We start from the raw sequence: 24,678 nt of genomic DNA, 5'->3' as shown, positions 1-24,678 counted from the left end.
GATAAAACCTGATTCTGATTAAGTCTCAAAATATAGGGACATACAATTTAGTTTATTTAGCTAATATTAAAGAAAAAGAGGGGAACAAAGAAGAGTGGAAGAATGAACATAAAAATTGAGACTTAAGACCAAGAGGAGAAGGGGACGATAGAGGATGAGATGGCTGGATGGCATCACCGACTCAATGGACATGAGTTTGGGTGGACTCCGGGAGTTGGTGATGAACAGGGAGGCCTGGCGTGCTGCGGTTCAAGGGGTCGCAAAGAGTCGGACACGACTAAGTGACTGAACTGAACTGAAGACCGAGTATCAGAAGACAAGCCACAGACTAGGAGAAAACATTTGCAGAAGACATACCTGATATAGGACCACTATCCAAAATACACAAAGAACTCTTAAAACTCAACAATACGAAAACAAAACAATTTAAAAATGGGCAAAAGACCAGAACAGAAACATCACCAAAAAAGATACAAATGACAAATAAGCATATGAAAAGATGTTCCATATCATATATCATTGGGGAATTACAAATTAAAACAGCAGTAAACATGACAAAAGTAAATCTAGATTAAAAAAATTTTTTTCATAACTGTGTGTGGTGATGAATGCTAACTAGATTTACTGTGGTGATCATTTCATAATATATACAAATATCAAATCTGGCTCTCAATTTGCAGTGCTTCTGATTTAATTTAGCCTCCAAATGATTATGATCATGCTTCATTTTATCAAGGTATCACTCTGAAAGCAACTCCAAACAAGTTCTGCTAGCATTTTTGTTGTTCAGCTAGTATTTTTGTTTTTAATTACTTTTCAGGCAAAAGCTTTACATTTAAATATCTATACAATCTTTCCAGGTGATCAGTTTGATGGACTTCATTCAAACTGATCAACTGCAAAGAAAGAGACCTAGCGCCTGGTGTAGAGTAAGCACTCAATAAATAAAAGCCTCATTCCACGATTTACACAATGATCGTTTAGAACAGAAGGTATACATGTTTATATGTTCTTTGCTCGTATGTGTATAAAACACCTCTGGAGGAATATACCAGAAAAGATTAAGTTGTGATCTTTTCAGTGTTATCCTTAATGGCTCACCCAGGCCCCCAGTCCTCAGTAAAGAAATTGGGAGAGACCCTGATGGGGAAAGAGAATGTGGCACAGCTGCAGGTCTAAGTACCATCACTCTTCATAGATGGGGTTTCCTTATCTGTCAATATTGACAGAGACCTGCCACAGCACTGCCAAGATTAAACAAAAGAGTATTCATGGTCTACAGCAGGCACTCAGTAAGCAGCAACAATAGTAACTACACAAAAGCAACAATATAAAATTCCTGGACAAAACTTGAGATTTTATAAACTATATCCTCCGCCCATAAAAGTGTGAAAAAGGAAGAGTTTTACTGCTTTTTCTTTCCTTGACTCCCATTTTAAATAACGTTCGGAAAATCGTAAGTGCACTGTTAAAAAAAAAAAAAAAACCATAAACAAATGTAAGAAGCCAAGAAGAAACCTGGAGAAAAAGTACTGGCACTAGACATGACAATTACTTTGCAAACTAATAAATAAAAACAAAAAGCGATTGAGGATTTGAATCTGAAGCAAATACTTTTAAAATGAAAAAACAGGGAATTTAAAAGATTCTGTTTTTCACCCACCAATTTTCTAAAGAGGAACAAGTCTGATGCCCAACACTGGAGGGTGTGATGAGCCAGTTGCATGCTACTGGTAGAAGTGCAAACTGATTCATTCAGAAGGCAATTCAGCAGCATCTACCAAAAATTGACACTCTGACCTAGCAAATTCACTGTTAAACCTTGTCCCCAAATAGACAAAAGTAGCTAAGCACTGTTTTTGACGGCCAAAAAACCTTTATTATGCTGCATCTCTACAAGCACCTCAAATTCTTTAGGAAAAAAGCAAAGAACAGAGAAAAATACTAACCCAACTATATGCTGTCTACAAAAGATTCACGTCAACTACAGTAACAGAGGCAGCCTAATACTGAATGGAGTGCTAAATAAACAGATGGAGTGAGGTTAAAATGATAGCCTGAGTGCTCAGTTGCTAAATTGTGTCCAACTCTTTGCAAATCCATGGACTGTAGCTCTCCAGGCTCCTCTGTCCACGGGATTTCCCACGCAAGAATACTGAAGCGGGTTGCCATCTCCTTCTCCAAAAATGATAGCTTAAGGAACTCCAAAAGTTCACCCTCAGAAGAGCCAACTAAAATCAGTCAGAATCCACTTTAACCCAAGAAACTAACCAGAAGCCTGTAGCAATTCAGGGAGCATTTATTCAAGAAAAACAGTTGAATCTTAGTGAGAACATAGGATTCTATGATATTTAACTCACTCTGAGCCTATCCTGGGCTTCCCAGATCAGCGGCAGCCTTGAAAATAACAGCCCACATTACCAGCACTGGCACAGCAGAACAAACCTCATTCGCAAACAAACTGAATTATTCCAGTCTCTGGAAGACCTACGTGCAGAAGCAGCCCGCCTTATCTCACCTAAATGTAGTTACCTCAGAACTCCCCCCACGCCCAGGGCTACGCCGCTAGGGGGCAGCCAGAGAGGTGTTAGCCGCGCTGCTCCCTGAAGCATCAGGCAAGAGCTGGAGTGAACACTCCCTCCAAACCATGAGAAGAAAGGCTGAGCAGGGAGATGTTCTGGGGAACAAAGACCTTGAACTGCTGCAACAAATTTCTGGAAATCAGGAGAAATGTGGATGCCCAGCACCATGCACATGCTCAGGACACAGAATTCCCTGGCTCATCATTTTTCCTTGCAGTAGTGTGACTGTGTCATCCCACTGCCTTCTGGCTCCTGTGGTTTCTGATGAGAAGTCAGCTGATGATGACACTGAGGATCCCTTGTATGTGACAAGCCACTTCTCTCACTACTTTCAAGATTCTCTCCTTGTCTTTGTCTTTAAACCAGTCGATTAAGAAGTGTCTTAGGTGGATCTCATTGAGCTCATCTCACCCAAGAAAGCCCTCCCCACTCACCTCTGGATGATCTTGACATGTGCACAGACAGAAACAAAGGCTAAGACCAAAGCTGTCAAGTGGCTGAGTGCTGAAGCTACACCCAAGAGATACACAGCTGTCCTGGTAGCTTACTGGTCTGCTAATGACTGGACATTAGCAGCCAAGAGAATAAAACAGGAATAAATGTAACCAAGGAGGTGAAAGACTTATACACTGATAACTACAAAACACTGCTGAGAGAAGTTAGAGTAGACCTAAATAAACTCCTTTTTAATGGGACAATTCAGTACTGTTAAGATGACAAAGTATTGCTGTAATTCAAAATGATCTATAGACTCAAGGCAAAATTTCAACAAGACTTTATTGCAGAAATGGAAATCTGATCCTCAGTATGGAATCGCAATGGGCCTCGAATAACCACACAAAAATAATGAAGAAACAAAGGGGGAAGACTCAACACTTCGTAATTTCAAAAGCAATTACAGAACTAGAGTAACCAAATCAATGTGGCACTGGCATCAGGATAAGCCTCCACACCTACAGAATTGATTTGAAGAGTCCAGAATAAACCCAAACATCTATGGTCAACTGATTTTCAACGAATGTGTCCATTTTTACTCCATGGGGGAGAAATGGTCTCTTCAACAGATAGGAACGGGATAATTAGATTTCCACATACAAAAAACAGGCCCTATCTCAGACCATATACAAAAATTCACTCAAAATGAACCAACACCTACATATAAGAACTAAAACTATAAAACTCCAGAGGAAAACACAGTGTAAATCTTCATGCCTGTGGACTTGGCAATGGATTCAGACAGGACGCCAAAATCACAAGTAACAAAAGAAAAAACTGATAAATTCTACTTCATCAAAATTTAAAACTTCTGTAGATGAGAGGGCATTATCAAGAAAGTAAAAAAGACTACCCAAAGAATGAAAGAAAGGATTTGCAGATCACATATACTGGTAAGGGGCTTCCCAGATGGCTCAGCTCCTGCAATGCAGGAACCACAGGAGATGTGGGTTCAATCACTGGGTTAGGAAGATCCCTGTAAGAGAAAATGGCAACCCACTCTCCAATATTCTTGCCTGGAAGATTCCATAGACAGGAGTTTGGTGGGCTACAGTCCACGGGGTCACAAAACAGTAGTAAACAACTGAGCATATACTGATAACGGTCTACCATCCAGAATATACAAAGGAACTCTCACAACTCAACAACAAAAAGACAAACAACCCAATGCGAAGCTAGGAAAAGAACCTGAATAAATATTTCTCCAAAGAAGATATACAAATGGCCAATAAGCACATGAAAAGAAGTTCAACATCATCAGCCACCAGGGAAATAAATATAAATCAAACGCACAATAAGTTACCAATTCACATCTACCAGGATAGCTTAAATTTTCAAAAACCAGAAAATAACAAGTGTTGGTGAGGATATGGAGAAATGAGAATCTTTGCACTGGAGAGTGAAGTGGTGCAGCTGCTTTGGGAAACAGTTTAGAAGGTCCTCAAACTGTTCCAACATAAAACTCAGGACATGATCTGGCCAATTCTACTCTTAGGTATGTACCCAGGAACAATGAAAACACGTATCTACAAAAAACGCTGCACATGATTATTCACACCAGCACTATTCAAAATAGCCGTAACAAAGAAACAACTTAAATGTTGAACAACTTATGAATAAACAAAATGTGGAATATTCCAGCCAGTGGAATATTCTCAGCAATGACGAGGAATGGAGTCCTGACACCTGCTACAAAATGGACAGGTCTTGAAAACATGATGCTGAGTAAAAGTTGGTCACAGATGATCACATAGATGATTCCATGTACATGAAATGCCCGAAACAGGCAAACCCACAGAGTAGAAGTAGATTAGTGGTTGCTAGTGAGTGGAAGCAGGGAGGATGGCGAGTGGCTGATAACGAAGAAGAGCAGAAATGAAAGACTCTAAAATTGATTGTAGGGGTGACTGCACCCCTACACATAGTAAAAACACTTTGAATTGTACACTTTAAAAGGATCAATTTTATGTTATATGAATATCTCAAAAAAGGTAGCATAAGGAAAAAGCCAGCAATTTCACGCTCTTCTTTCACCCTCATCAAGAGGCTCTTTAGTTCCTCTTTGCTTTCTGCATATCTGAGGTTGTTGATATTTCTCCCGGCAATCTTGATTCCAGCTTGTGATTCATCCAGCCTGACATTTCGCATGATGTACTACTCTACATGTAAGTTAAATAAGCAGGATGACAATATATGGTCTCGTGTACTCCTTTCCCAATTTTAAACCAGTCAGTTGTTCCATGTAAGGTTCTAATTATTGCTTCTTGACCTGCATACAGGTTTCGTAGGAGACAGGTAAGGTGATCTGGCATTTCCATCTCTCTTTAAGAATTTTCCAGTTTCTTGTGATCTACACAACCAAAGGCTTTCATGTAGTCGAGGAAGCAGATGTTTTTCTGGAATTCCCCTTGCTTTCTCTATGATCCAACAAATGTTGGCAATGTGATCCTCTGCCTTTTCTAAACCTAGCTTGTATATCTGCAAGTTCTCCATTCATGTACTGCTGAAGTCTACCTAGCTTGAAGGATTTTGAGCACAACCTTACTAGCATGAGAAATAAGCACATTTTTATAGTAGTTTGAACACTCTTTGGCACTGCCCTTCTTTGGGACTGGAATGAAAAGTTAAGATCATGGCATCTGGTCCCATCATTTCATAGCAAATAGAAAGGGAAAAAGTGGAAGCAGTGACAGATTTTATTTTCCTGGGCTCCCAAACCACTGCAGATGGTGACTGCAGCCATGAAATTAAAAGACGTTTGCTCCTTGGAAGAACAGCTATGGCAAACCTAGACAGAGTATTAAAAAGCACATACACACTTTGCCAACAAATGTCCATATAGACAAAGCCACAGTTTTTCCATTAGTCATGTACGAATATTAGTGTTAAACCACAAAGAAGGCTGAGTGCTGAAGAAGTGATGCTTTCGAACTGTGATGCTGGAGAAGACTCTTGAGAGTCCGCTGGACAGCAAGGAGATCAAACTAGTCAATCCTAAAGGAAATCAACCCTGAATATTCATTGGAAGAACTGATGCTGAAGCTCCAATACTTTAGCCACCTGAAGAGAAGAGCCAATTCATTCAAAAAGACCCTGATGCTCATAAAGATTGAAGTCAAAAGAAGAGGGCAGCAGAGGAACAGATAGTTAGCGTCACTGACTCAACAGACATGAATCTGAGCAAATTCTGGGAAATAGTGAAGGACAGGGAAGCATAGCGTGTTGCAGTCCATGAGGTCACAAAGAGTCAGACATGACTTAGCGACTGAACAACAAGGAAAAAGCAGGCTCAGGTCTTTGCCAAATTAAAAGTTCCTTCCTATCCCTTTATTAACCTCTGGTAACACTTCTTCCTATTCTTCTCTTCACAGCTGAAGATTTGTTTATTCTTGAAATAACCTACATTGGCTTTCTCCACTCTGACTTTCCATTTACACCTCAATTCAATTGAACAGCTCCCTCCCCAGATGACAGCACCAAGTAGGATGCTATGAAAGTGTTCTCAGTTATCAAACTCAACAAACTCCTAACAACCCAGTTTTCCTCAAGTTCTCAAAGGAAGCATGTAGCTTCCTTTATTATTATTATTTTTTTTTCTGGAGAGGCAGTTGTGAAGTACAGCTTCCTTCTGAAATGATCCCATTTGGGCTTCTACACCATTTTCTCACAATTTCTTGACATTTCTAAACACACAGGAATTTCCTGTTTCAGTTCTTCTTCAATTTGGCTTCAAATGCGACTATTCTCCATCCGGAAACTCTTCCTATGCTGTGTTACCTAATGAAAAGCTTCAGGTACCACCTATGATAGATCCTGATGACTCTCCCATCAAGACCTCTCCCGTGTGCTCCAAACCCAGACACATCTGACTCTGTAGCATTTCCACCTGCATGTTCTATAGGTAACTCCTACTCAATGTATCCAAAAGCCAAAATACTGTTCCTCCCCAGACCTGCTCATCTCCCTGAATTCCCTGTCTCAGTGTACTTTCCTGTTGTCTATTCAATCACCCAAATTAAAATCCAGTTATTTCGTCCTACTGTTTCTCTCTCACTTCCCAAATCCAATTCTCACTGAATCCTGTTAATTCTACCTCGTTAATATTTGTGCTATTAACTTACTCCTCTGCATCTCCACCGAAGAATGCGATGGCACCCTACTCCAGTACTCTTGCCTGGAAAATCCCATGGACGGAGGAGCCTGATAGGCTGCAATCCATGGGGTCACGAAGAGTTGGACACAACTGAGCGACTTCACTTTCCCCTTTCACTTTCATGCATTGGAGAAGGAAATGGCAACCCACTCCAGTGCTCTTGTCTGGAGAATCCCAGGGACGGGGGAGCCTGGTGGGCTGCCGTCTATGGGGTCGCACAGAGTTGGACACGACTGAAGCGACTTAGCAGCAGCTGCATCTCCACTGACGCTACCTTATTTTAGGCCCTTATCTGTCACCTCAAATATTACAAAAACTGCTCACTGTCCTCCTGCATCCTGCCTTGTCTTCCCTCCATCCCTTCTGACATCTATAAGAGACCAGAGTGATTTTCCTAAGATGAAAACCTTATCATGTCTCTTGCCTGGTTAAAATCCATACGCTCTATTATTACCAAGAGAAAAAGCCCTCGAGAACCCTTAGAATGGCATGGGGACCGATCTGTGCAGCCTCACCTTCTGCTACTGACCCCATAAGCCCAATGCTACAGCTGCAGAGAACGACTTTCCATCCTCACAGTCCTCTGGTTCAACTTTCGCTTGGCCTTAACCTCTTCTCCTGCAATTTCTGCCTCCCTCATGCCAAAGCCTTCAAGTTTAAGGACATCAAGTCTAAAACACCTAATACAATGCCTGACACATAGGGGAGAGTTACAATGTAACTCTGTAACTCTATTCCCTATGAGAGAGGCTTAGGCCTCTTCATCCTGTCTCAGTGACTCCCCTCTGCTTCAAGCTAAAGCTGAAATTACTTCACCTGTCTACAAGACTCTTCCTAAGGTGGCCTCTGCCTACCTCCTGGGTTTCACAGCTTGCCACCACCCTCCACCCTTGTGGGCCATACCTGCAGATCCCACACTCACTCTGTAAGTTTGGACTCCTGGCTTTTCTCAAACAGATCCTCCTACCAAAGAGCCCATCCTGTCTGAGCCTGTCTCCTCACTGTTTTCAGCCCTTCCCATACACTTTTCCCTACCACTGCCCCCTTCTACACTCTCCTCCCTGCTCCATTAAAACTGACCACTACCTCCCTTGTATACCCACTGTGCCCCTGGCCTTCCTCCAGTCAAAGCAATCTAAAAAACACACTGTCTTCATGGAAGTTCAAGTAAGAGATAAAGTCTTAGCATCCTGAAGGCAGGGGCACTACTTTATCCATCTGCAAGTCTTCACAGTACCTGCTACACAGAAATTAAACTAAATGACCTGCACTTTTACTTATTTCCTCTACATATACTAACAAAAGCTTTATTGGAGATTTTCTTCTAAAAAATAAAGAACATACTTTTGAGTTACATTTTGGGCCCAATCTCTCTTTCTAAAGGAAACACCGTAATTAAAGTTATTATGTACTTTCAGATACCACTTCTATTTTTCTAAATCTAGGGAGAAATAGTCCCTATAAGACCTAAAAGGAGCAATACTATTTTAAAGAGATAATTATCTCTCGCAGCTTCGAGATACTTTGTTTAAAAAATTACTTCCCAGCGGCTCCTGTTTAGCTAGCCCACCTCGCTTCCTTTTATGGGTCACTCTGAAAAGTGGAAGCCCCTCTGCTAACTAACTTCCTTCCTGCCGGCACCATCTGCCGAAACAGCTGACAGCAATTAACTCGTCCTCAGGAAGACACTCAAAAAGGAGTTACCAAGTGGCCAAGCTAATTCGGAAGGCGGAAAATGGATTATCTTTCTCATTTCCAGACAAGACTCCGTGACCAGCGAACCGCCCGTGGCCGGCGCCTTCCGGAGAACGTGAGCGCCTCTCCGCCGAGCACCTGCACCACCACCCGGGCCGCAGGGCGGAGACCCGCGGTGACCGGCTCCAGACCCGGCGCGTCCACGCGAACGCGGCGTCCAAACCACAGCACTTTCACCCGCACCGTCAAAACCGCTCGAGTTAACACTTGATCACCTTCGAGCACTCAACCAGGCCTTAGGAGAAGATTCTCTGCTTGCTCGGGGGGAGGCTCTGGAGTCACGACTCCCAAACCCGAGGGGCGTGAGGACTTGAGGGAGGCTCGGGTGTGTGGTATGCGGGGAAACCTGTTTCACTCTCACAACGTTTAAAACAAGAAACAAAAAAAAACTGAAAGCCACCCCCCAGTTGACCTCCACAAGAGCCTGTGGGCACAAGCCCACCTGACCAGGAGTTCTGAGAATTCCCAGCTCGAACTTGCCGGCGCCCCTGGAGCACGCGGGCGTCCACCAGCCTCCCTCCGCGCCGGGCGCGCACCGGAGACCCTCCAGCATCCCTGCCGCGGTTACGTAAAAGCCCGAGTCCCTCTCCGCCATCCGAGGCCCGCGCCCCGGTGAAGGGCCCGGCTTCCACCCTCCTCGACTGGACCCAAGGCCGGCGAGCGGAGGAACGGGCTGCGCTGGCCGGAGCCGCCGACCAGCGCCCTGCCCAGCCGCCCCGGCAGCCACGCCCCCGCCTCGCCGCCCGGCCGCGATAGCCCGGCCCGCTGCCTGACAGACGCCACGGGGAGGCGCGCGGACGGCTGCAGGCACCGGGCCCTGCCGCCCGCCACTGACCTGCGCCGCCGCCGCCGCGCGACCGCCAGCCGCCGCAGCCGCCGCCTCCTTGCTCTCACGCTGCTGCCGCCGCGGCCGCCTCCTGCGCTGCGCCCCAGGCCGGCCTCGGGCGCCCCATTCCCACCCCGCCCCAGCCTCCGCCTGTTTACAATGATTGGGACAGAACCGGGCGAGCCGGCCCACCGCGCACGCGCACTCCCTCCGCCCGCCGCAGCCAGCTTCCCGGCTCCTCCTCCCAGCGCTGACGGCCGGGGCCGTGAGGGCAAGCGCCCCGTGACCCCCGCGCGGGGCACGCTGGGAATAGTAGTCTTCGGAAACCTAGTGCCCAGTCCTCAGGCGGCCCTCCGCGGGAGGCGCACTACAACATCCAGGAAGCATCACGCCTGCCCGGCCCAGGGGCCCGCGGGGGAGACCCGGGAGCGCGCGAGAAAACGCGTCGCGCCAGAGCGCTGCCGGCGCCTGCGCAGTTCCCAGTGGTAGGGGGTCGGATGGTCGCGAACTTATCCAGCGCGGGCTCCGGGAGGACTGCTGCGGGCAGTGTCGGCCGAACTCCGGAGAAGGGCAGGAGTTGTCCTGTCCACGCTCCGCACAGCTTGTTCCCTAGCTCCCGAGGCGCAGACCATCTTCACCGCGGGTTTCAGTCCCAACCAGTTAAACCGGCCCGGAGGCTGGCCCAGCAGCCGCGGGGTGGGGCTCATCCCGGGCTGGGTGGGGAGTCTGGCTTGGGGTGGGGACTTTTGCTGGGGATTTGGACAAAGGAAGCGCCCCGGGCTTCTAAAGAGGAACCTGCTAGAATTTCGTGTCGGCCTTGGCTTCAGCGTTCCTTAAACAGGGGTCGATGAGAGCCTCCCTCGATCCTTGCACCTTGTACCGAGGAGCTCTTGAGTTAGCTGCCCTTCGCACGGCAGGCGTGCGCACAGAACTAGATCTGAAGGAAGACGGAAATAACTGCATTTCCTCCAGAAACCCTTCACAAAGGCTTCAGGAATTGTCCTGCAAATGTTCTTGTCTTATAAAGTTTGGCGGTTGACTTGGGGGATGTCTCCTGTCCATCGAATTTCCCAGGGAAGAATGCTGGAGTGGGTTGTCATTCCTTTCTCCAGGGGATCTTCCCGACCCGGGGATGCAACCCCGGTCTCCCGCATTGCCGGCAGATTCTTTACCATCTGAGCCACCGGGGAAGCCCCAAGATTGGGGATAGATAGCTCTTCCCTATCACCTCAATTCCTGCCTGTGCGCCTCTTCCTACAACTTCATTACATGTTTAGACTGACCTCTGTGATCCACCCTACCCTGTTCCGAATCAGCCCGCCTCAAGTCTGACAATAGATCCCTCCCCTGTACCCTGCGTCTCCCACTCAAAAGTTCCGCCCCCTTGGCTTGACGCCCAGGAAGGGCCCACAACTGGCCCACAACAGACCAAGATGGTCTGCGGTAGCCATTGTATTCTGACTTTTTGAAAAGCTTTCTTACTGCCCTTCTGGCAACAGAACGGTGTCCTCTGTCCACTGGGATGGGCATGTTATCTTTCCAATTACAGTACTCTGCCTCTGGCAACATTGATTGGGCCAAGGGATGGGCACTGACCATGTTGGCTATTGAACCCTTGTTGGAAGTTGCTATATGGACACACAAAAGGGAGGAAAGATAGCATCTTATTGATGGTCATGTTATTCACAAAGAGGCCTTTCTCAACTTCACTGGTAGTCCAGTGGTTAAGAACCTGCCTGGTAATGCAGGGGACACAGTTTCAGTCCCTGGTTGGGAAAGATCCCACATGCCTCGGGGCAACCCCATGCACCAGAACTACACCCGTATTCCTAGAGCCTGTGCTTCACAGCAACAAGAGAAGCCAATGCAGTGAGAAGCCTGTGGACCTCAGGGAAGACTAGTCTCCACTTGTTGCGACTAGAGGAAGCACACACATAGCAATGAAGACCCAGCACAGCCGTAAGTAAATACATTTAAAAAAAAAAAAAAAGAGGCATTTTTGCAGCAGCAATGAAAGAGGCTAAAAACATTGGGGGTTGGGGAACAGGGGGAGAGGAATCAGGAGCTGGCACTAGGCAGACTGGCTTCAGCTTCAGAAGCCATGGTTTGTATAGCTCTTTTGAAGTGCTTTGAGTATGTGAACCTAGCTAGGTGAGCCAATGCAATTACTCTGTGGTTATGGAACATATTTGTTGGTTGCCTCTTGAGAGTCATTCCTCCCATTTAAGCCATGCAGCATAATCATTCCCTTTGGTGGCTGAGCCTTTCAGAGGTGGTAACTCAATCAGAACCTGATGAGACCCAATGGGATGTGGGTTGGGGCTCCTAGTAAACTGCAGCAGCCTTGCTCTTCTGGCAGGGTGTACATTTGTGAAGTCTGGACAGCTGGCAGCTATTTAGCTCCTACAAAAAGAAAATCTGGAGGGAAAAGGTTTAGGTGAAAAGGCAACAGTCGGGCCTGAAAATGAGGTCAGTACTGTCAAATGTGCCCTGTTGCATCATTAGAGCTGCACTGTCAAACCTCACCTCTTTGACTCGTCTTATAGACAGTCCTGTAGACTGTTTAGAATTTCCCGTGTTGATTCAACATGTTTACATTGGGGAGTTTTCTGTAACTAAAAATTCTAAAAGTCCTAACTGATTCTGTTGGATTTCTTTTACATGATGTTAAAAGGCCCTGACTAATACAGGTTCCTACTTGAAGAGAAACTGTGGAATAGACTTTCAGCTATGGTTATATGTTACGGTCAACAATTCCTCTGCACACAAAGCAAGTATAACTTGGACAAAATTGTCAAACAACCATTTCAGAGCATTGGAAATCAAACACAGACAATTTGAGAATCAGCTATTCTTGAAAAACTGCTGAAGATTCTAGTAGGAAGAGTAGATACCTGTAACCTTGCCCAAGGCTGCCCTGTTGCCCCAGAACTGAAATTTTACTTGTGTAGGTAGGGCTAGCCAAGAAAACTAGCAGCTTTGCTCCCAGAGGGGATGGACTCGATTTGCTGTGGGAGGTCAAAACCCATGGCTTTGATGGCTGAAGGGAATATATAATAGTGCATCTGCTGTGGAAGACAGTGAGGTGGTTCCTCAAAATACTAAACATAGAACTACCACTTGATCCAGCAATTCCACTTCTGAGTACATACCCCAAAGAAATGAAACCAGAGAGAGAGAGATTTGTAAATCCATATTTGAGGTATTATTTGCAATAGCCGAAAGGTAGAGAGGGCTTCCCTTGTGGCTCAGAGGGTAAAACGTCTGCCTGCAAAGCGGGAGACCTGGGTTCAATCCCTGGGTCAGGAAGATCTGCTGGAGAAGGAAGTGGCAACCCACTCCAGTACTCTTGGAAAGTACTGTAGTACTGTTGCAGTACTCCTGGAAAATCCCATGGACAGAGAAGCCTGGTAGGCAACAGTCCATGGGATTGCAAAGAATCGGACACGACTGAGCGACTTCACTCAAAGGTGGAAGCAACTCAGGTGTTCATTAATGGATGAATGGGTAAACAAAATGTGCTACGTACATAAAGTGAAACACTGTATAGCCTTTAAAAGGAAGGAAATGCTTAACAAATGTAAAACAAAAATCATAAGAGCTGAAATGAGAAATTGACTGTTCATTTGCAGTTGAAGATTTAATCTTAGCCATTGATTGGACAAGATAAAATCAACAAGGGTATAGAAAATCTGACTTACAACATCAAACATCAACCAACTTGTAATACTTGACAACTATAGAAAACCATCCAACAGCCTCAGAATACACATTCTTTTCAAGTGCAAATGATATTCCAGAATAGACCATATGGTGGTCACAAAACACATGTCAACAAATTGAAAAAGATTAAGAACATACAGAATATGTTCTCCATCTACAAGGAGAAATTAAATTAGAAAGCCACAGAAAAGTAATCTGAGAAATCTCCAAATAGTTAGAAATTAATATACTTCTAAATAAGATACAGGCCAAAGAAGAAATCACAGGGAAAATTGGAAAATATCTAATTTTGATTTAGTTAGAAAATATCTAATTAATTGAATTAAAAGAAAAACATCAAATCTAAGGGAGTCAGATTTAATTGCCTCTATAAGTGTGTTTGGGCTTTCCTGGTGGCTTAGCAGTAAAGACTCTGCCTGCAATGCAGGAGTCACAGGAGACATGGGGTTCAATCCCTGGGTCGGGAAGATCCTCTGGAGGAGGGCATGGCAATCCCACTCCAGTATTCTTTTTTGGAGAATCCCATGGACAGAGAGTTTGGAGGGCTACAGTCCATAGGGTCACAAAGAGTTGGATACAACTGAAGTGACATGGCACGCTAAAGTGTGTTTAGAAGGAAATTAATAGTCTTTTAAAAACTTAAATTACCAGTATATATTCCTACTAAGCTCCCCCTCAAGAAAATAGCAAAAAAGGAATGAATCAAGCCTAAATTATAGAGAAGCAAGGAAATAGTGAAGATCAGAATAGAAATCAATTAATTTAAAAAATAAGAAAATAGAGAAAAGGACCCAAATGCTGATTCTTTGAAAGATCAAACTGATAAAACATTAGCTACACTGATGGAAAAAAAAGATAATACAAACACAAATTATGGAAATGAAAAATAAGGATTATAAAGAAGTATTATGAGCATCGTAATTCCAATAATTTTTAAAGTAGATGAAAATGAAGGCATTCCTACAGAGAACTAATTACCAAACTTAAAAAAAATAAATTGAAAATCTGAACAACTATATATTGAGATAAAAAAATTGAATCACTAAATAAAATATTGCCACAAAGAAAAAAAAAAAAAGCAAAAGTGTTAGTCACTCAGCCATGTCTGCCTCTTTGTGACCCCATGGACTGTAGCCTTCCAGGCTCCTCTGTCCATGGGATTTCCCAGACAAGAATACTGGAGTGGGTTGCCATGGCCTTCTCCTGGGGATCTTCCCAACCCAGGGATGTTCTACCCACGTCTCCTACATGCCAGGTGGGTTCTTTACTGCTGAACCACCAGGGAAGCCTACCACAAAGAAAAGCCCAGGTCCAAATGTCTTTACAGATGAATTCTATCAGTATTTTAAGGGGGGAGGAACCCTCAACCTAATAATTAGTTCAGTTCAGTTCAGTTCAGTTGCTCAGCTGTGTCTGACTCTGCGACCCCATGAGCTGCAGCATGCCAGGCCTCCCTGTCCAACACCAACTCCCAGAACCTACCCAAACTCATGTCCATTGAGTCGGTGATGCCATCCAACCATCTCATCCTAATAATAACTTTCTAGAAAACAGAGAAATAAGGAACATTTCCCAGTTTATTTTAGGAGGCCAAATCACCCTGGTACCAAAACCAAGAACATCATAAGAAAATACAGAAGTACAGGCGGAAATCCTTCATAAATTATACATCTTAAAGGGATTGATTTTATGGTATGTGAACTGCATCTTAATAATGCCATTATATTTTTTTAAGATGTGAGTGTTCAATGAAATATCCTAAAGAAAAACCATACCTTTCAATGAACAGGGTGGAAGAATCCAGCGCCTGTTGCCTGTGTCCTCAGGAGTGGCACTAGGGTCTTGATTCCTAAACAGTTCACTGGATCATAGCACTGTTACATGATTGAAATGTTCTACTTGTATATATTTAAAATGTGTGGTAAAGCAGATACATTACTTTGCCAACAAAGATCCGTCTAGTCAAAGCTATGGTTTTTCCAGTAGTCATGTATGGATGTGAGAGGTGGACTATAAAGAAAGCTGAGCACCGTTAAATTGATGCTTTTGAACTGTGGTGTTGGAGAAGACTCTTGAGAGTCCCTTGGACTGCAAGGAGATCCAACCAGTCCATCCTAAAGGAGATCAGTCCTGGGTGTTCATTGGAAGGACTGATGTTGAAGCTGAAACTCCAATACTTTGGCCACCTGATGCGAAGAACTTACTGATTGGAAAAGACCCTGATGCTGAGAAAGATTGAAGGTGGGAGGAGAAGGGCACGACAGAGGATGAGATGGCTGGATGGCATCACCAACTCAATGGACATGAGTCTGAGTAAACTCCGGGAGTTGGTGATGGACAGGGAGGCCTGGCGTGCTGCAGTCTGTGGGGTCGCAAAGAGTTGGACACGACTGAGCAACTCTGAACTGAATAAAATAAGCGTCAGAACTGTATGAGTTCATTTTTGCTCTTTGCAGCAATCTGCCCCACAGCTTAATGGTTTTAAAGTTTTCTGCTCTTCTTGTGACTGTAGTAAGTGTTAAGTGGAGGTGGGCTCACTTGGAGCAGCTGCAATGGTGAGCCTGTCTTACGGGCTCTTGGCTTCCCACTGAGGCTGCATTCTCAGTGCACGAGCACTTTTCAAATGTTTGCATGTCATCTACTAATGGGATACTGGCCAAACCAAGTCACATACCAAGTCCCAGACTCAAGGGATGGAGAATAGACTCCACCTCCAGATGGGAGGCAATGGGAAGAATTTGTGCCATTTATTTGCAAACTATGACAAGAACTCTTGAACCTCCTTGGCTCCTATGGAATGATTTTATATCCTCCAAGAATCTGTGATAAGTCACTGTGATTGACACCTTTGCTAAACCAGCCTCTCAGGTTTGGCTAACACTGTGGAAGTAAGTACAGGAGCAAAAATTAAGCATGTTCACCATTCTACTTCTAATGACTGGTAGAGTGCCTGGCACATAATAGATGCTTAATAAATTTTTCTGCAATGAGGCTGCTAAACTCTTTTTGGTAGCAAGTGATAGAAATCCAATTCAGATTTGCTTAAACAAAAAAGGAGAACTTATTCACACACATAAGCAAGAAGTCCAAGATACTGACTCACCACACAGCTGGCTTTAGGCTTTAACTGCATCTTGAGGACTGTCCCTTACCATCTTTTGGTTCTCCTTTGTGTTGGATTCATTTTCTGACAGCCTCTCTCCATGTGATAGCAGACACACCACTAAGTTTATAGTCTTGGATAGTGTCTACCCTGTAACTGTATATATCTTCTGTGTATGGATAATTTATAAAAGTGAAAATGAAATTTTAGAAAATGTCACAGAAGGTATTCACATACTTTTAGATGCTGAGATTTCTCTAAGAGTTAATGCAATCATTTGGGTCTGATCCAGTATTTATATGACTGAGTCTGCTGCTGCTGCTGCTGCTGCTAAGTCGCTTCAGTCGTGTCCGACTCTGTGCGATCCCATAGACGGCAGCCCACCAGGCTCCCCCGTCCCTGGGATTCTCCAGGCAACAACACTGGAGTGGGTTGCCATTTCCTTCTCCAATGCATGAAAGTGAAAAGTGAACGTGAAGTCGCTCAGTCGTGCTCGACTCTTAGCGACCCCATGGACTGCAGCCTACCAGGCGCCTCCATCCATGGGATTTTCCAGGCAAGAGTACTGGAGTGGGTGCCATTGCCTTCTCCGATGACTGAGTCTAGCCCAGGGCTAATCACAGGTGTGCCATGTAATGAGCCAGGACTGCCTTGCCTTGACTGTACCATCTATTTTCTGAAAAATTGGTGATTGCTTTTTGACTTTTGATTGATTATTTAGTTTTCAATGTACTTACAAGTAATTTCCTCCGAGTTGTGTGTTCTGTGTATGTAACCACCCAGATGTCTGTTACTTCTTGAGATGTCTCTCCAGGAACTTGCTCTCTGTAGGCCTCTGCCGTCCTCTTCAGGCATTCCTTCACCAGCATCCCGGGCTTTCCCTTTGTCTTGCTATGTTGGATCCTTCATTAGTTTCTAGGGCTGCTATGACAGAGCACCACAGACGGGGTGGTGTGAACAGCAGCACATTAGTTTCGCAAAGTCGTGAAGGCTAGAAGTCGGAGATCAGGGTGTGGGCAGGGTGGTTCTCCTGAGGCGTGTAGACAGCCATCTCCTCCCTGTGTCCTCACGTGATTGTCCCTCTGTACGTGTCTGTCCCCTCCTCTAATCAGGACACCAATCATGCTGGATTAGGTCCCACCCAAGTGACCTCATTTTCCTTTGATTACCTCCTTAAAGGCCCTGCTTCCAGATACAAACATATTCTGAGCTTCTGGGGGTTAGGAGGCCAACATGTGAATCCAGCCCATAACAAACCCTTCTTTCCTGGTCTTACTCTTTCTTAGTTTACTCCTTCCTTTCCACAGAGCACATCTTCCAGTAGCCTTTAGAGAATGGATGTGTGGAGATTCACTTTTTGGAGACCTTGCATATCTTAAAGTATCTTTTTTTCTGTGCTGACAATTAATTGACTTGGTTGGACAGGTCTACCTCAGATATTGACAAGTTAGCTGCTGTCTTCCCATCGTCTAGTGTTACTATGAAAAAAGCCAATGCTTTTTTGATTTCTGATCCTTATTTTAAAAAAAAATACTTCAACTTCCCCCTTCTTTAAGGAAAAAATATTTTAAAATTCTCTATTTTGTCCCTGTTTTTATAAATTGAGCTGGGATTAGCTTTATTCTTTGTGTGGGTGAGGTGCCTAACGGGCCCTTTCAACCTGAGGACTTATGCACTTCAGTTGTGTGGCATTTTCTGTATTTATTTCATGATTTTCCTCCCGCACTGTTCTATTCTTTATTTTTGTAACTCCTGTCATTTCTATCGAGTCTTCATACTTCTCCTCTGCTTTTAGGGTCTTACTTCCTATTTGTTATCTCTTTGTCTTTATACTTAAATCCTGGGAAACCTCTCCAACTATGTTTTCAACCTGTTTATTGAACTTTTCATTTCTGGTTTCATACTTTTAATTTCCAAGGGCTCTTTTTTGTTTTGCCTTTTTTGTTATTGTTTTTCTCTTAATTATTTATATGGTATCCTATTCTATTCTTATGTAATAACCTGTCTGATCTTCCAGAGACTAGTGAAAGTATGTATATTCCTTGAATAATCTATGGCTAGTCTTCAGGTTGTGATTTTTTAGTTTTGTGGCTGTTGTTTCTGTTTGTTTTGGTCTCTGACTTTCATATGAGAGATTTTTCTCAAATGTTTGGTGAGTCTTGGCTGTCCAAGTACATTTCAAAGTGTAGAAGTAAGCTACAATGAGATATCACCTCACACCAGTCAGAATGGCCATCACTAAAATATACAAACACTGCTGGAGGTGGTGTGTAGAAGAGAACCCTCTTATACTGTTGGTGGGAATTAAATTGATACAACTACTATGGAGAACAGCATGGAGGTTCCTCAAAAAACTAAAAATAGAGTTGCCAGAGACCCAGAAATCCCACTCCTGGACATATATCTGGACAAAACTATAATTAAAAAAGATACATGCTCCCTTATGTTCACAGAAGCATTATTCACAATAGCCCAGACATGAAAACAATCTAAATGCCCATCAACAGAGGAATGGATAAAGAAGATGTGGCACATACACAATGGAATATGATTCAGCCATAAAAAGCAGAAAGTAATGCCACATGCAGCAACGTGCATGCAATTCGAGATTATCCTACTAAGTGAAGTAAATCACAAAGAAAAAGTCAAACACAGTATGATATTACTTACATGTGGAATCTAAACGACGACACCAGTCAACTTACCTACAAAACAAAAACAAGACTCACAGACAGAGAACAGATTTGTGGTTGCCAAGGAGGAAGAGGGTAAGGGGGGGAAGGTTTGGGAGTTTGGGATTAGCAGATGCACACTAGTGTATACAGGATAGATAAACAACACAGTCGTGCTGCGTGGCACAGGGAACTGTATTCATTATGCTGTGACAAACCACGATGGAAAAGAAGACGCAAAAGACTATAATATATAAAACTGAACCACTTTTCTGCATAGAAGAAATTAATACAACATTATAAATCAACTATACTTTGATAAAATTAAAATATATATATTTAAAAAAAAGAACTCCCGTCAAGTTTTCTGCAGTCACCTAAGGAACCTCCTCCAGTTCCAAGACCATGGCATATGTATGACCTCCATGTAACTGACCGGGATGACCTTTCCCCACAGACTCTGAATTTGTGACTAATTGTACTGTCATCCATGACTCTAACTCATCCATAAGGATACTTGAAATACTATCTCAAACTGCAGAATTCTGTTACACAAGGAGCAGGCATGATGAGATGATTGAATGGGGCACAGGTTTTTTTTTAATTTAATAAAACTGAGTTTGAATGTTGTCAGGTCTCCAGGGCAGGGGGTGCGGGGCGGTGGTGCCACATGTCTCTCTCCGAGCTACGCAACCCTGCTGCCCTTCTGTCGTGCAGAGACACCGTCTCAGCAAAGGAGTGTGGCTACTTCTCTTCCCCCCCAAAACCTTTATTTAGAAAAACAAATGAAGGACTAGATTTGGCCCCTGGGCCATGCTTTGCTGACCTCTGCTCTGTGAACTAGTTTATCACAGTTAGATCATTTGCATAAACGCTTACGATGCTAACTACTTTACAAGGTTGTTTTGGCACTTGTATAAAATAGTAGGCACCACGCAGCGCAGTGGGCCCAAAAGTCAGAGAGATTCTGGCCAGAGCAGGGATCTGTCACCACCTACTTACAGGTGACCTTGGGCAAGTTGCTGAACCTCTCCTTGCTTTGTGCTCTGGCTGACTAGACAGAGCCTGGAATAGCTGGGACTGCACGAGGTAGTTTCATGGTACATTAGACTTTCCGGTTCACTGATCCATCTGGGGTTCTGGCTCTTGTTCCAGCCACACAGATATGCCATTTGTGACTCAACCAAACACCTTCACTTTAGCTCCTAGTTCTTTGGAAGCTCTTAGTAGCTCACTTTTTAGGTTGCGGTACCCCCTTTCTCCTCTTCCTCACACGCCTCTTTCTATTCTTCCCCCTCCTCCTTCCTTCAGTGGCCAGCAGACCTTCCCAAACAGGAGGAGAGGGCTCAGGCTTAATCATAAATGCAGCATCTCAATCCTGTTGGATTCAGGGACGCTGATGGAAGCGTGCCTTTAGGACAGAAAATCAAGTTTTCAAGTAAAGGAGTTCCATTTTTTCACTGAGGTTGCAACAGAAAAGAAAAGAGCCTTAAGCAAAACAAAGCTTTGAAGTTTGCCATCAAAAGGACTTTCTTCTTACGGCTGTTGAAAAGCTTTTAGAGCTACATAGACTTTTAAATGTAAGGTGGGTTACCATTTCCCTGGGAAGTTAATGTGTGGGTCTAATTACGACAAAGAAGCATCAGTTGAAACAATCTCTATAGAGTCTGAATGAAATGGCGGGGAGTCTTTCTGCTAAATAAAGAATGAGAAATGTCCCTCTAGTGAATATTTAAGAGTTCCTTTGTTAAATATTTTACTTTGCAGGTTTCTAGAAGCTGAAGCAGTAGCTAAAAAGCTCGCATCCTCTTGGTGGAACTGTAAATGGAGCAGTCTTTTGAGAGAGAAATTGAGAACATCTAACAAAATGTAAAGTGTGTATAAAATGTGATCCGGAAACTTATTCCAAGGTTGTAAGATGACAAGTGTGGCATGCATACGTATTACTGTTTTTAATAATGAAACACTGGAAAAACTAAAGACCCATCAACAATGGATTGATTAATTCAATTATGACATATTCATTTCAGTAGAATATTATGTATTTTTTTAAAGTCTATGTATCTTTATGTTTTGGCATGAAAGATGTCCATGACATTCAACAAACAGCAAACTTAGTTATCTGGACGAAATATGTATGACAACAACCTGTCAATGTGATGTCTGTTAGGTATGATTCTCTAGAATAGGATATTCTGATTAGTCTGATTAGACTGATTAAAGTGGCCTGATTAGTCAAGCTCTAGAAAGAGTATGAATGAAAAAAATTAAGGAACAAGTAGTCATTACACTATTGACACCTAATTATAACACATATTTGACTCTCCAACCTAAAGCAGAATTTCTAAAGAATTTGTTTATTGGTAAACAGAAATAAAGTAAAATTATGAAAAACTTTTGAAAATATTAGATGTTAAAAACATGTACTTTTGAAAGCCTAGCAAGAAAATACCTGGAAATCATGGTTTAATAAACTAATATTTAAAATCTCTAATATCAAGCCTACTAACAATTAAGGTGGCTCTTAAGCCAATCTAGATACAAAAAATCAGGATATACAATGTCAATATAAATTTTTAAAATTCATTTTATGCAGTTTTAATATTTATTATTTTCCTAAAGTTGCTTAACATATATTTTCTTCCTTGTCCCTTGGGGGGAAAAATGTATCATGAAAACAATATTTCACTTGTCTAGAAATGTTTTGAAATAGCAGAATTCTCAGTTACTATATGAAGAAGGCATTGGCACCCCACTCCAGTACTCTTGCCTGGAAAATCCCATGGATGGAGGAGCCTGGTGAGCTGCCGTCTATGGGGTCGCACAGAGTCGGACACGACTGAGGCGACTTAGCAGCAGCAGCAGCAGTTACTATATTTATCTTATTATTCAAAAAAACGTTGTGACCTACAGAGGTAAGAAGCCGTGGCCTGTTGACCGCAGAGCTTCCAGTACATTGGGTTTAGAATGATCTGTTCTGTCAGAGAAACTTATCAATGGAAAATTGACTATCAGAAAGTTTCTGCTGCCATCCTGTAATAAATGACAACTCTTCACAAGGGGTAGTTTCATGAATAATAGTTATTTAGAGAGTAAATATGAACAATTAAGGATCCCCAGAAATGTCAGAAAATAAACAGCAAAAAAGAAAGTGCCAAAATAAACAGAAAAATGTATTTTGGAGCAACAGTGGTAAGTCAAGCTATCTTGACATTAATTTAAATGATTTTCAATTAAAAATGCCATATACAAACTACCCATTGAATAAGAAAGCAAAATAAAGATATTTGCACACATAGAAGAATTTTTTAAAATGTACCTTCCACATATTACTTTTTAGGAGGTTCTGGAGGATACACTTCAGAGAGATGAGTGGAAGCCAAGAAAAAAGTTGTGAGAATCGGCTATGCCCCAATACAAGATAAAAAGCTTAAAGTTTGAGGAAAAAAACAAAAGCAATAAAAAATTAAACATATACTCCCCTCCCCGCAAAAAGTTAGAAGATGTAAGATACAGGAAACAGAAGCTAGCTCAGAAGTCTATTAAGAAGATGGTTTCTTTTTTTTTTTTTTTTTTTGGTATGTTTCTTTTTTTTACAAGAGAATAGAAAAGCACTTAGATAAACAAATAGGACCTAATCAAACTTACAAGCTTTTGTACAGCAAAGAAAACAAAATGAAAAGACAATGTATGGACTGGGAAAAATATTTGCAAATAATGCAACTAATAAGGGCTTAATTTCCAAAATATACAAATTCAACAACAACAAAACAATCCAATTGAAAAATGGGCAGAAGACCTACATAGACTTAAAGACATAAAAATGACCAACAGGTACATGAAAAGATGATCATCATTGCTAATTATTAGAGAAATGCAAATCAAAACTACAATGAGGTACCACCTCACACCAGTCAGAATCCTTCAAAAGTCTACAAATGACAAACACTGGAGAGAGTGTAGAGAAAAGGGAACCCTCTTATACTGTTGGTGGGAATGTAAATCAGTGCAGCCACTGTGAAGAACAGCATGGAGGTTCCTCAGAAAACTAAAAATAGAATTACCATATGATCCAGCAATCCCACTCCTAGGCATATACCTGGAAAAAACCATAATTCAATGATACATGCACCACTCTGTTCATAGCAGTGCTATTCACAATAGCCGAGACATGGAGACAACCTAAGTGTCACTCGACAGATGAATGGATAAAGATGTGCTCTCTCTATGTATATTTATACATATACATATAGACACACATATACACAATGGACTATTACTCAGCCATAGAAAAGAGAGAAATAATGCCATCTGCAGCAACATGGATGGACCTAGAGATGATCATACTAAGTGAAGTAAATCAGAAAGAGAATGTCAAATACCATATGATATCACTATACGTGGATTCTAAAATACGACACAAATCGACACACCTACAAAACAAAAACACAGAGAACAAACTTGTGGTTTCCAAGGGGGAAGAGGGCAGGGGAGGGAGGTTTTGGGAATTGGGCATTAGCAGATGCAAACTATTATATATAGGATGGATAAACAACAAGGGCCTACTGTATTGCACAGGGAACTATATTCAATATCCTGTGATAAACCATAAAGGAAAGAAATATGAAAAACAATGTATATGTATGTACAACTGAATCACTTTGCTGTATACCTGAAACTAACAACATTGTATATCAACTGTTAATTGTTGTTGTTCAGTCACTAAGTCATGTCCGACTCTTTGTGACCCCATGAACTGTAGCACACCAGACCTCCCTGCCCTTCACCATCTCCTGGAGCTTGCTCAAACTCATGTTCATTGAGTGGGTGATGCCATCCAACCATCTCATCCTCTGTCGTCCCCTTCTCCTTTTGCCCTCAATCTTTCCCAGCATCAAGGTCTTTTCCAATGAGTCAGCTCTTCACATCAGGTGGCCAAAGTATTGGAGCTTCAGCTTCAGCATCAGTCCTTACAATGGTTATTCAGGGTTGATTTCCTTTAGGATGGACTGGTTTGATCTCTGTGCTGTCCAAAGGACACTCAAGAAGTCTTCTCCAGCACCACAGTTCAAAAGCATCAATTCTTTGGCCTTTTTTGTGGTCCAGCTCTCACATCCATACATGACTACTAGGAAAACCATACCTTTGCCAACATAGACCTTTGTTGGCATTTAGCCGGAGGGAGCATTAAATTGTACTGGATGGAGAGGACTTTGACATAGGGACTGCTATATAGTAACAGCAATTTCGTTGCTTGTCTCCCATGGCCTCAAAGTATTGGCGCTTCAGCTTCAGCATCAGTCCTTCCAATTAGTATTCAGGACTGATTTCCTTTCGGATTGACTGATTTGATCTCCTTGCAGTGCAAG

The 24,678-nt window shown here is 42.9% G+C and overlaps 2 protein-coding genes across 4 annotated transcripts in view; one reads left to right on the top strand and one right to left on the bottom strand.

The window, feature by feature from the left end:
• The window catches only part of RALBP1 (ralA binding protein 1), a 40,292-nt gene extending 30,286 nt beyond the window's left edge, over nucleotides 1-10,006 (bottom strand). For 2 of the 3 annotated variants that reach the window (XM_059881050.1, XM_002697745.7), the window contains exon 1: nucleotides 9,821-10,006. The gene's annotated coding sequence lies outside the window, so the exon portion shown is untranslated. Of the gene's footprint in view, nucleotides 1-9,427; nucleotides 9,612-9,820 lie in introns of those variants that run through there. The other variant, XM_005224303.5, reaches the window with a different exon arrangement.
• LOC112444203 (WAS/WASL-interacting protein family member 1-like) overlaps nucleotides 8,966-24,678 on the top strand; it is a 33,077-nt gene continuing 17,364 nt past the window's right edge. Inside the window, exons 1-3 of the mRNA XM_059881119.1 lie at nucleotides 8,966-9,184; nucleotides 9,480-9,553; nucleotides 9,604-11,770. Coding sequence (XP_059737102.1) covers nucleotides 8,966-9,184; nucleotides 9,480-9,553; nucleotides 9,604-10,300 — 990 coding nt within the window. The 3' untranslated portion in view covers nucleotides 10,301-11,770. The remainder of the gene's footprint in view (nucleotides 9,185-9,479; nucleotides 9,554-9,603; nucleotides 11,771-24,678) is intronic.

Source organism: Bos taurus, chromosome 24, assembly GCF_002263795.3.
Source record: "Bos taurus isolate L1 Dominette 01449 registration number 42190680 breed Hereford chromosome 24, ARS-UCD2.0, whole genome shotgun sequence".
NCBI classification, from domain to species: domain Eukaryota; kingdom Metazoa; phylum Chordata; class Mammalia; order Artiodactyla; family Bovidae; genus Bos; species Bos taurus.
The sequence above is the reverse complement of the archived record's forward strand: the minus strand, read 5'-3'. Positions and strand labels throughout refer to the sequence as shown.